General features: G+C 40.6%; 1 protein-coding gene across 1 annotated transcript; it reads left to right on the plus strand.

Annotated features, from left to right (window-relative positions):
* Positions 1 to 15: 15 nt before the first annotated feature.
* On the plus strand, positions 16 to 3,279 carry LOC307127240 (uncharacterized protein). Its single transcript, XM_079818361.1, has 2 exons — positions 16 to 1,958; positions 2,428 to 3,279. The coding sequence occupies exons 1-2, from the start codon at positions 1,887 to 1,889 to the stop codon at positions 2,938 to 2,940; spliced, it is 585 nt and encodes a 194-aa protein (XP_079674487.1). The 5' UTR covers positions 16 to 1,886; the 3' UTR covers positions 2,941 to 3,279.
* The last annotated feature ends 10,187 nt before the right edge of the window (positions 3,280 to 13,466 follow it).

The raw sequence follows: 13,466 nt of genomic DNA on the forward strand, positions 1-13,466 counted from the left end.
GGAGCCCTACTCCGTTGTTGATGATGTGGGATTTCAGCATATGATTAAGATGCTCAAGCCGCGTTAAGAAACCCTTCGCATACCCACTTCAGCAGCAAGGGTATTCCTGAACTGTATGATGAAACATGGAGCAAAATTGAAAATGAACTTGCAAACACAACATGGTGAATGACATAAAAGAAGCAGCTGGACTAGGGCCACAAATTGGTTGTTTTGCACACATTCTTGACCTTGCAGCCAAGAAGGCAGTAGCACTTCAACAGATAAGCTGTCTGTTGAGTAAAGTCAGAAAAGTTGTAACATTTTCCCACAAAAGCACAACAGCTGCTCATGCCCCGAAAGTCACACAGGAGCAGTGTTGTGTGTAACGCGTTACAAAGTAGTAACGTAATTACTTTTTTGGGTAAAAAGTAGTGTAACGTGTTACTACTGAAAATTTGGTAACGAAACGTAGTTTCTTTTTCAATTCGGCACAACGTTACTTTTCCCATGGACATATTTGACAGCGACAATTCTCAGCTGCGTGCTTACGCAATAGCTCCACACGGTACGTGATCGCGACAGAGGCTGGTAGCAGAGCGATCATGGCAAGCGAGAAGCAGCCAACACTAACTTTTGAGGGATGGAGGTATTCCCATTATTTCAAACTTGTTGAAACTAAGGGGAGGAATGTGAGTGTAAGGTGTACACTGTGTCCTGGCGAGAAACTTTTGTCCACTGCCGTTAACTTGACTGCCAACCTCACCAAGCATTTGAAAGGAAAACATGCTAACATGAAGCGTGTAGCTCAAGATCCCCGGGGGAAATGATGACATGTCGAGTCCAAGCACAAGTAAGCAGCTAAAACTTTATTTTCACCACCAGCACCAGGTAACTAAACAAGAGTTGGACAAACTTGTCGCTTTGTTCATCGTCGAAGAAATGTTGCCCATCAATACTGTCGAATCTCCCACTTTCAGAAAGATACTTGGGAAAATACCGATAACAGGAGACAGGCGCCCATGGTCAGATCGTAAAACTTTCACGGGCTATCTGGATGAATGTTATCTAAAAATGGAGAGTGAATTAAAGAAAACTTTTGAGAGTTTGCAGTATGTGTCGACCACTGCGGATATATGGAGTAGCCATAACAGAAGCTTTTTGGGAATCACTGTGCACTGGATCAATCCACGCAACTTTAATCGTGAGAAAGCTGCTATCGCATGCAAAAGAATAAAGGGCAGGCATACATATGATGTTATAGGCTTTGAAATGGAACAGTTTCACTCAGCGTTTGGCCTTTCACATAGGATCACCGCCACCGTTACAGACAACGGGACGAATTTTGTTAAAGCTTTTAAGATGTATGGACCCCCTGAGCCTGACGACGACGAGGAGGAGGATGAAGAGCAAGGATTTCACAGATGTGTAAGAGTTGCTTGGGACTACAGAAGGACAGTTTTCTCTTCCCCCGCATTTTAGGTGTGCTTCGCATACCCTCAATTTGATCTTGTGCAATGACATTGACAAATGGCTGTCATCTAACAGTGACTCAAAATTTGTGTACAGGAGTGCAACGGCGAAGTGCGGTGGTCTTTGGACAAAGGCAAGTCGTTCTACCGTGGCCTCTGAGATTGTCGATGAAATATGTGTGAAAAAAACTTATCGTGCCTTCATCAACAAGGTGGAATTCCTACCACGATGCCTTGTCCCGTATCAGTGACATCCCGGCCCAAGATTTGAATACGCTTTGTACTAGACTGGACATCAGAGCCCCGACAGAGCGCAAGCATCTATTCCTAAAGGAATACTGCAGTGTTTTGAAACCGCTGACAATAGCACTGGATATCTTGCAAGGTGAAGATAATTGTTACTATGGTGGTCTTCTACCAACCCTGGAGACCCTGATGTCCAGGATGCTGGCACTTCAAAATGGACTGTCGAGTATGACAGCAGACCTACCGGGTGTAAGTGTACAGGTAAGCCAATTCTTATTCATTAGGGGTGTTGATGGACTCGATCTACTCCATCTATATTCAGAATTTTTCTGAATCAGATCTAGATGTAGTCTTTTACAAGAAATGTTTTCATTGTTTTATGAAACTTCCCCATATTCAAGTGAATAAAAAAGAATGCATGCAAGCTAGAATAAAACATTTTTTTTGTTGTTGTTGTTTAAAAGCAGAGGGTCTGTACTTTATTTTGATATATTGCATGTTCAGATATTCATACAACAAAAACGCTGTTTTAGGCTGGCAACTTTTTTTTAAAACGCTGGCAGGGAAAGAGTTAATAGCCTATCTGAAATATAGCCTAGGCGTATGCCTATCCATTAACGGGCGTTTCTTCGTAAATATTCAAAATTTTGATAAATGCATTATGCCTCCCTTGATAGTGAGTCATGTTTCTGAAAACTAAGCTCATGGATTCTATATCATTTTGTTCTAGGCTTTCAAGACGCGATTCGCACCGGTGTTGGAGAGCAGAGAAGCTTTATTGGCTGCCTTGACGTTGCCGAAATTTAAAGTTCGATGGATAGGGGGAGCGGAGCGGAGGGAAGAGGCGCGTGCGCTGCTCATCGCGGAGTGTCGCACTCTACCCCATGATGCAGACCCGGCTGAGAATAAAAAACGAGAAGTTGCCGGACACAGCAGCTCCAGTGAGAAGGACTTTTTTTCTTTTGACGAGGAGGAGGAAGATGCAATATCCTTTAGTGCAGACTCTGAGCCTGCTCTCATGTACTCAAGTACCTCTGAGTTAGAAGTTCTCAACCGTTTCCCCCGAGTGAAAGCTGTATTCATGAAATACAACACTGCCACACCATCTAGTGCACCGGTGGAAAGGCTGTTCAGCCTGGGAGGTCTTGTACTTTCCCCCAGAAGAAACAGACTTTCGGATAAACGTTTCGAAAGACTGCTCCTGATGAGGTATAATCACCCATTTGGTGCTGATGTGGAATAGGTTGCCTGCTGTCCATGCTCAAGCCCTAATATACTATTTTCTACTGTGAAGAAGGGCCAGTATATTCAGTTATGTTAGCCTTTTTAATTCTGAGGCTAGTGCTTTAACTTGTGCTTGATTTTATTTTGGCTAAAATGTCTTTGCCTCTAAACTGTATTATGCCATTTTATTTTATTTACACAAGCCACTGACATCAAGCCATTTTTAAGTTATTCTTTTTTTTCTGTTGGATATAGATGAGGCATGTTTTTTTTTAGACATTTCACCCATTTTGAGGTTACCATGTTGTTCCTAAGGAGCCTATTTATACTATTTTTTTTTTTATAATAAAGAGCACATAAGAAATACCTGTTATGTCTTCCATAGTAGAACTTTATTTAGGCCTACACATTTAGGAACAGATATTTGGTTCTGCCCAAGGTCAAGCAACATAAAAGTAACGTAAAAGTAACGAATAACGTAAAAAATTACTTTCCATTGGGGGTAACTAAGTAAAGTAACGGATTACTTTTTAAAAGAAGTAACGAGTAACGAGCAAACACTACTTTTTAAAAGTAACTTCCACAACACTGCACAGGAGATGCTAAACATACCTGTTGTAGCGAATTAGCTCTGAGGGGAAATATTAATAATTATTTATAACTCATTATGATTAATTATGAATATTTGAATCAGTTAAATATATTAACTTTATGTAGCTGCATTAACATTACAATCAATCAATCAGTTCCTCCTATGAACGTTCAGTATTAATTATTAATTAATTATAAGAAAAGGATATTTTTCATGGCTACAGAAAAATAATTATTTCTTTGAATTTACGTAAGCGCTTAACGCGTATAGCAAGATCGATCATTTAAGGGATAATTTGTTTGCAGGCAGGAAGTCAGGACCAAACATATATTGTGCACAAACTTTAATAACTAAATCACGTGGGTGGCGCTGTTCTGTGGCGACAAGCAGCTTTAGCTCGTGTCCGTGTTATTGTGTTTTAAACGTCTTTTAGGGTTTTAATTCCCCTTTGTTGTGTGCTGTTTAATGTTGTCTGTTTCATGAACATTTGCTGAGTATCTGAGGGATGGAAGTCACTTTTTACGCCTTATTTTTAGTGACTCTTTTAAACTTTGTTTGGAGCGACCAGCAGCACACATACAGAAATTCCGATACACCCGTGAATTTCTATTGGGATTACAATGGTGCTATCCTGCCGTGACAGACTTCATCATCAATTCACTGACTGGGAATCTGCCTCTGGAATTACTTATTGGTAAAAACATTAACTTCACAAAACAGGGCCAAACCAGGAAGCGGGAAAAAAGGGGTGGTGTGAAACAGCGAAGCAGAAAGCTACTGGGCAGGAATCGCATCCCTTTGCCTTCAGTCATACTGGCTAATGTGCGGTCCCTCAGGAATAAGATTGAGGAACTACGGGCAAGTGTTTTGCATCTGCGGGACTACAGGGATGCGTGTCTTATGGCTTTCACAGAGACTTGGCTCACTGAGTCGGATTCGGCACTGGAGATCAGCGGCTTTGGAGCCCCTCTGCGTCTGCATCGGGACAGTGAGGTAACACATAAAACGCTCGGTGGAGGGGTCTGTCTGTATATAAATCGCAGATGGTGCAGCAATTTTACTGTGCGAGAGCGGATTTGTCACCCTGACATTGAACTGTTGTCTGTGTCACTACGGCCGTACTATCTCCCCAGAGAGTTCCCCCAGATTTTTGTGACTGTGGCTTATATCCACCCCAAAGCTGACGCCAAGTCCGCCGCGGACATTGTTTTTAAAACTGTAAACAAACTTCAGTCTATCTCCCCTGCCGCTCCTAATTTTATTCTCGGCGATTTTAACCATTGTAATTTAAAGAAAACACTGAACAGCTTTTATCAGTATGTTACATGCCCCACACGTCATAATAAAACTCTTGATCTGTGCTACGGCTCCATTAAAGGCGCATATACATCCAAGGCAGGGCCAGCGCTGGGCGCCTCTGACCACAACTCTGTCCACCTCTTACCTGCCTACACCTTGGTGTTGAGGAGGGAGAAGCCTGTCAGAAAACAGGTGAAGGTCTGGACTGAGGACAGCTCTTCAGCGCTTCAAGCCTGCTTCGAGTGCACAGACTGGACAGTGTTTCAGGACTCCTGAACTGATATTGATGAACTTACTGACGTGGTCTGCAGTTACATCTCTATTTGTAAAGACTCCGTTCTCCCGAGTAGGGAAGTCAAGGTGTATCCAAACAACAAACAGTGGATCTCTAAGGACATTAAAGATTTGCTAATCAAACGAAAAACTGTTTTTAATGAAGGTGATGTAAACGCGGAGAGGACTGTGAGAAAAGAGATCAGGGCTGAAATTAAAAAAGCTAAAGGTATAAGGAAAAAATTGAGGCAGATTTGAGAAGTAATAATTTAAAGAAAACCTGGAATGGTATGAAAACATTGATTGGGTCTAATGATAAAGCCAACAGAGTTGTCCTGGATGGTTTTTCATCTGATAAACATTTGGCTGATGAATTTAAAGGGGGGGTGAAATGCTGTTTCATGCATACTGATCTTTTGGCACTGTTAAAGACTTGGATTCCCATGCTAAACATGGACACAGGTTCAAAAGCTAAGGTGGACGTTTGATGGGAGTATTTCTTTGCCAAAATTAGTACTTCCTGTTAGTCATAAGTTTCGGAAAGTTTTTTTCGATCATGGGTCCGCTTGACGTCAACAGGGCGGAATTTCCTTGTATGGGCCGTACGGACAATTCTACCGGAAGAGCGCGCGCGAGAGAGAGAGAGAGAGAGAGAGAGCGTCAAAGCAATAGGCTACGCCCATCAAAGCGCTGGCTCGTACAGATGGAATTTGCTTTTCCGGATCAACAACTGAGTTGCGCAAATATTTATGTCTGTTCCCTGCATTTCGGTGCCGATTGTTTTATAAACAAGGCCCAGTTCGACGCCGGATTTTCAGATCGCCTAATACTGAAGGATGGAGCGGTCCCAGCGATAAAGGTCCCAACGTTGGAACCGCAGGTTTGACTGCTTCAAATGTCTGTTTTTGCCTATGCCCATCAAGTAGCACAAACATGATCACGTATTGATCAATGGAGCATGCAATGTATAGTGTGTGTACATTTGTTTAGCTGGCCACTATATGTGTATGTTTGTGTATTGTAAAAGCACTCCAAACAACAATACACAAAGAATGGGGAAATATGTTGAACTAAATAAGCGCGCTTCTTCATTCAAATGCGCTACTATTCCATGTCTTTCTATGTAAACACTAGCCTGACGCGCAAAACCAGTCCGCTTACTACAAATCATGTCTTCACAAACCACGCGTAAACACACACACACACACACACACACACAAACACACACACACACACACACACACACACACACACACACACACACACACACACACACACACACACACACACACACACACATTGTAACACTCGCGCTTGACATGGTGTTCTAAATAACACAAGCCGCTAAACATATTATATAGTTAGTGTAACTTATACCACATAGAGATGTCCTGCTCTAGTCGTTTTTGCTGCTCCTCCTGTTCAACTTCAGCCTCTGGGTCTGATTCCGGATCATAGATGTATGGATGTATCCGATTAAAAGCCATTTTTTATGTTGAATAAAGTTTTTCCCGGCTTTTAGGGATGACGCAGCTTTCAGACGAACTCAACACAGTAACAGCGGCGCGCGCTCGACATTCTTTAGCTCCGCCCACACGATACGCCCCCAGCCGCACGCCTTTTTCCGGAAAGACTCGGAACAGCGCATCTTTCTTTTATAATTATAATAAAAATAAAGACTTTTCGGAGATATGCAGGATGCAGTGCTACTCTATAGGTACTCAAGATTGACATGAGACTGACTGAAACTGAGTGTTTCCCCCCCCCTTTAATGTATTTTATTCTCGATTTAACAATTCAGATTTTGATGATGAAATGGAAGGTATCAGGGCTATCACACAGGCAGCTCCATCCATTACTGTTGACAGTAGTACTGTGGCTAACATTTTCAGGCACACCAGATCAAAATGGCCAGATGATATTTGTGGGCAATTATTAAGAACATGTGCTGATCAACTCTGTCATATCTTTCAGTTCATTTTTAATTTGTCCTTATCACAACAAAGAGTCCCTAGAAGTTGGAAGCATTCTATTATTGTGCTTATAGCCAAGTGCAACTCCCCAAAAACCTTGAATGATTTTAGACCTGTAGCATTGACCTCATTGGTTATGAAAAGCTTTGAGAAAATTATCAAAGAGGCTGTCCTACTGCAGGTTGGAGATCAGTTAGATCCACTGCAGTTTGCATATAGGTCTGGCAGGAGTGTGGAGGATGTCTATCCTAGAATCACACTACTGCATTTTATTGTTAGCCATCTGGATAGAGCTAAGACTCATGTCAGACTTTTATTTGTTGATTTTACTTCTGCTTTTAACACCATTCAGCCCTTTCTGCTCGCTGAGAGACTGATTGCGGATTTTAACCTTAATTTGAATTTGGTGGGCTGGTTATTGGATTTTTTAACAGACAGATCCCAGAGTGTGAGGGCCAACAGCACCATATCTGAAGTCACTTTTACATCCACTGGTTCCCCCCAAGGTTGCTGTCTATCTCCTCTCCTGTACATCCTGTACACAAACCAGTGTCGCAGTTTGTACCAGGATAGACACATACTTAAGTTTAATGATGATTCTGTCATTGTCAGTCTGCTATCAGGGAATGAGCGGGACCATGGGCCAGTCCTCAGTGACTTTGTAGAGTGGTGCGATAGTTCCTTTTTACAGCTGAATGTATCTAAAACTAAGGATATGGTCATTGACTTTCGCAGGACATCACCTCCCTTTACAATCACGGTTATTAAAGGCATTGACATTGAGCACGTGGAGACATACAAATATCTTGGAGTCATTTTAGACAACAAACTGTGTTTTGAACCTTTGGTTGATGCTGTCTCAAAGAAAATTCAACAAAGACTGTATTTCCTTAGGAAAATGAACACTTAATGTTTCTTCAGAAATGGTGACTCTGTTTTATCGTGCTTTTATTGAATCGGTTTTATCTTTTTATATAGCTGCTTGGTTTGGAAGCCTCTCCCTGACAAATTAAAACAGACTTGGTAGTCTGGTCAAAGTGGCGAGCAAGATTTCCAGGAGAAGTCAGGCTCAACCTGGGGAGTTATACATAAAACACGTCCAGAGGAAAGTTAGAGTCATAGCTCATTCACAGGATCATCCCCTAATAACGGAGTTTGAGCTTTTGCCCTCTGAGCGGCGCTATCGAGTTTCTAGATGCAGAACAAAGAGGATGCAAATATCTTTTATAGAGGTGTGCGATACCGCTAGATTTGGTATCGATCCGATACCAAGTAAATACAGGGCCAGTATCGCCGATACCGATACCAATACCGATACTTTTTAATAATTAAGGTGGATGCGTCTTCAACCTAAATCTAAATGAATTTTCATGACTTTAAATTTGTTTTTGTGATTTGCATTTTGGGTTATTAATCAGTACTACAAAAGCTTTTGTTCAGAAACAACTTTTTGGTTACTTCTGTTTTATTTAAATTAACAAAGTTACAAAATGATTACTTCACAAATATAAAAAATGTAAAAACAAATTCTCTTTTCAAGTAGCATGTTAACAAAAAATGTTTCTCCTCTTTAGTGCACTTCTTTTCAGGATTTTTTTCTTAAATAAACAAAGTCACAAAGTTTTACTTCACAATAAATATAAAAAATGTAAAACAAATTCTCCTTGTAATACGATATAATGAGAACAAAATAACGTTTCTCCTCTTTAGTGCACTTCTTTTCAGGATTAAAAAAAAAAATCATAAATGCTGAAGCTGACTAAAATATGTCTTTCATCACTCTTATCTACCTGGATATTCTCTGCCAAACTGAAATGCCTCTGGCAGTGACTTCTGCCTCTGAGTCGCTGGTCTGTCGGGGCCAGGGGGTGGGGTAGGGGGATTTTTCTCCTCCTCTCTCCGTTTCTGCAGCTCTGCATTTTCTGGTACGTGATTTTTCATATGTTTGTACAAATTAGTTGTATTGCCACTGTATTTTAAAGACTTTGTACAAATGGTACAAGTCGCTGTTGTTTCATTTTCGGCCTGAAAATACAGCCATAACAGTATTTTTCACACAATTTACTTATCTGTATACTGCTGTTTTCACTGTCCTCAAAACGGCTTGAAAGATTTCCCTGTTCTATGAAGTCCCTCCTTCAGAAATACGTAACAAGTTCTGATTGTGCCAGCGGTTCCCGTGTTGTGATTCGACAGCAGCTTAGCGAACGTTACCGGAAAGGTCACGCCTCTTACCATAACGGGGATGCATGCGCTCAATGATCTCTAAGTACAGCGTCCCTGGGAAAGCCAAACAAAGGTGACTTGACTCCGGGATGAAAATAACAGCGTCTCGACGACATGGCAACAAACAAACTATACGAACGCAACCGAACGCAACACTTCCTATTCTCCACGCGGGAGCAACAAGACCACGCCCCCTTTTTCGTGTGTTCTTGTGGGCAGAGGTTAGTCGACATACTGCTCTACTGACGTAATTAAAGCAGGAAATACCAGGATGTAGTCCTAACCAGCCGTTCGCTGTAGGCTTTGAAAGGGAACTTCTGTTAAATAAAATATCTCGCTTGGCATTGAACTTTGAGCTTTATAATTTTACAGGTATTATAAATGCTCTAACAGCAACATTACACACTAACTAAAGTTTGAAAAATGGGATCACGAAGAACAGGACCTTTAAAGTGGATGGAGGGAAAAGGGTCAGAACAGATGGATGAAGTTATGCAGAGAGTCTAAAACCTTGGGAAGAACTGCTTAGTAAAACCGATAAACTCCTTTGTCTGAACAAAGAGTTTACAATTTACTATTTCAAGACTCGCGGTGTCAGATAGGTGAGCCCTACTAACCGATAGACGGGGCGGCGAAATTAAAAAGAAAGACTGGCAGAGGGGGCCCACCAAGCCTTCATCAGGAGCAGCTTCTTGGCGTCAGGTGAGTGGGTCCTATCGGCCAACGGTACGGTGAAAGAGATACTTTTAAATTATGCAGCGTTTCTCATCATGTCACTTTACCACGTGACAGCAGCAAGCAGGCTCCTGATTGGTTAGCGTGGCGCGAATTGACGCCAAAGTTCAAATTTTCCACTCGGGCGTCAGACATGAATTCGCTTCAAATGTGTGAATGCACAAAAAGCACCATTCATGCAAGATGCTCAATTTGCGTTATTCTCGCGAACTAGACATGCAAATGAGGCGGAATCGCGTCTATCGCGCCGCAGGACCTCCAGATGCGCGTCAACGTGCCTTTCCATTGACTTAATATTGAAATCACTCGCTCCTGACGCTCTATTCGCGTTTGGTGTGAACGCAGCATTAGGAGAGAGGTAGGCTGGCTGTAAACAGACGTAAAGGTTGTACAGTTCCGCTATGTTCATCGTCCGTGAGAACTGTACTTTGAAATTAGCCAGAGCTTGTCTCAATCCTACTACTGTCCACTTCCCGATAGGTGCAATCGTCAGCCGCCGGGGAGGAAGTTGGCCGTCTCGCCGGTGGGGGCGAGTGTTGACATTGGCGTCTTGGCGAGTGTGAGGCTGATCGAGCAGACCGGTGGCTGCGCAAATAAGCCTGGAGCTCGGGTGCGGTGTCAGGAGGCGGAGGAGTGGACCTGGGGTCGGCCGATTGTGGCGGAGGGTCCCGAGGGAAGTTGGTTTCACCATCAGAAGACGACGGCAAAGAAAACTTCTTTTAGCCCGTTTTTGCTTTAGCACAGCCGGTGCATATGATGATGCAGTACTCCCAACAAAGCCAATGTGATGTCATGAATCCATAAAGCATATCAAAAATCTCCTGTTGATTATTATGGCAAACTAAAGCACCCCAAAAGTTCTTCAATGATTTTACTCTCCCAAACATAGCAAATAAAAACTTGCAGTTTGGGTTGACGTCCCACATCAACAGTCTAATCAAATTTCAGTGCTTAGGGAGTTCCATTTTTCATTCTGTCAATTAACTGTGCTTCAATGTCATTTGCAATGTTTGAAAATAACTGTTATTGGAGAGGGGTATTTTTTTGTACCTTTTAGCCTGCTCTCCTCCAAGCTTAATTTCACAAATCAACTGCAGCAGGAAGATTGAGAGATTAATTGATAGTATGGGGCTCTCTAATTTTGGGCAATGCACTGTGACACCAGAAGGCTTCAGGTATCAGGGTTTGCTGTTTTAAACAAACAGGTAGTGTTTCTGACCCGGTCTTCACCCCAAACCAGCGGGTTCATGACTTCTTCAACCCGTAACAATAGTACTGCTCGGTCCCCTCGCCGTATCAGCTCAAATTCACATGCAATCAGATTTATTATGGGCTCAACAGTCCTTTAAATATCATCTTCCTCCATTTAGAAACAATCGTGTGTTAAAAAATAAATGCTTGCATTACTCCGTGACGTCACGCGCTGTGGTATTTCAAGATGACAGTGCCCTTGCTCCAAAAGCTATAACAAAACATCTTTTTTTCTTTAAAAAGGTTACATTATCCGTCTTTGTTAGATAATTTGTGGTAAATAAAAAAGTGGAAATCAGTTTACTGAATAATGTAAACTAGACTGACTGCTTCATTTGCACTTTAAAAATATGCTAAAATGCAATCATATACAGTTTTAATAAAGAAAGAAAATTTGTTCTGAACAATGAAATTTATAGATGTAACTATTTAATTGTTTGGAAATTAAAGTGAAATTCACAGATGTGCATAATTGTATTTTACAGTATATACACAGTGAAATTGATATTTACAAAACCAAAAAGAAGGGGGAAAGGTTAAAAGTTGCTCTTCAGCAAACAAGGATGTGCGAAGAAACCAAATTGCAGAAGATTCATTGCACCCCATTTGGAAGATAACATGCTGCATGAATTCCCAGGTAGAAGCACACTGATTGGGATAGTTGATGTTAAATAATTAGCTCTTTGCGGTACTTTAATAAACTTCAAGCAAAGACCAATTTTTGGTATGAAGTTTACAACTGACCCCATACGACTCTTCTGAAATGAAATGATTGGTGTGCATGGGCAAAATACTTTTTTTTAAAAACTATAATCCATCACTTCCGGCCAACTGTTATATGTGTGTTTTGGGATGCAGCATGTCTCTACCCTGCTAATTAACAACTTCACCTGGTGCATTCTGGTTGGGGGAGGTGCACAGCCAGCAGTTTGCCAAAACAATATTTGATTTATAAAGTGTTTTTACATTTTATTACAGTTTCTGTAACTGAATGGTTTGACAAGACTAAATTCACAAATATAGTGTAAAAAGGTTTTTTAAATTTTCTTGAATTCACATTCACTAAAAATGGACAACACATCTTTTCAATGCATTTGTTATAAAGAAAACTTTCATTCAAGGTGCACCAAATGGTGGCCTTTTAATTTCTTTTTTACTCTGTAAAGTTTAATGAATTATATTGATAATGCTTTGAAATTTCGAGCAGATCTTGGCGAGAGCTCCCCCTTAGCGGTCTGGCTCTATTATGACGCTGTATCCACGCTAATGAATGCATCATTACTGCTCACCTCTTATCAAAATAATAAACAAGAGTCCATGAACCACAAACTACACTCTGGATAGAAATGTATCACCCTTTTAGAACATTTAAATGGGGGTCTACTGTTTTCATGTCTAACTTTACATAGTGCCACAATTGCTCATGTCTTTTTTTGTTTGTTTTGTTTTTTAATTCTGAGTGTTTACTTGTCTTTAATAATGCTTGAAATTTACATTAGTTACTCTAGCTGTTTTTGCTATGGTATTTCTAAACCATAGACAAAAGTTTCTTGTGTTCATTAGCCTGTTGATTTTTGTTCATGGTATTTAGCTATAATGAAGTATTTTGCAATAAGACTTACAGTTTTTTACAATCACTTAGTTACTATTTTCAGAACCTTGATGCCATTTTTCACAACTCTAGACACAAAACTCAAAATGGTTATCACTTGTAACACAGGCTATCTAATGTTCAAAACATTACATTGTGCATTCACATCTTTAAAGAAATCTTGCACTTGCACAATCATTGGTTCAAAAAACAAATTTACTGTGAAATACCATTGAAACATAACTATAGATCACCCACACAGAAGCAACTGATAGTTTCACTGTGTTATTGTTCGTACAATCATTAAATATTGTAGAACAAAATAAGTGATACAGGTTTCATTATGGTACTACATGTACAGTAAATCTCTGTAAAAGTACTGCAGTAGTAGAGAGAATACTACAGACACAGTGGAATCATTGAACAAAGTTTTTAATATATTGATGCAAAACTACAGTACAATCACAACATAGGTTTATTTATAAAACTAATCATCAAAAAAAATTATCTATGAAATAGAAAAGAAAAGACAGTACTGTAAAACATCAAATGTAGTGTTCTTGCTTGCTTGTACTAGAAACAAAACATGAGTGATTACTGTACTT

Source organism: Gobio gobio (genome assembly GCF_949357685.1).
Source record: "Gobio gobio genome assembly, chromosome: 5".
Lineage (NCBI taxonomy): Eukaryota > Metazoa > Chordata > Actinopteri > Cypriniformes > Gobionidae > Gobio > Gobio gobio.

Bases quoted from the DNA above. Each gene is read 5' to 3' on its own strand.
- LOC307127240 (XM_079818361.1), top strand. From the start codon at position 1,887: ATGTCCAGGATGCTGGCACTTCAAAATGGACTGTCGAGTATGACAGCA. The intron at 1,959-2,427 runs GTAAGCCAATTC...ATTTTGTTCTAG, and splicing joins TACCGGGTGTAAGTGTACAG to GCTTTCAAGACGCGATTCGC.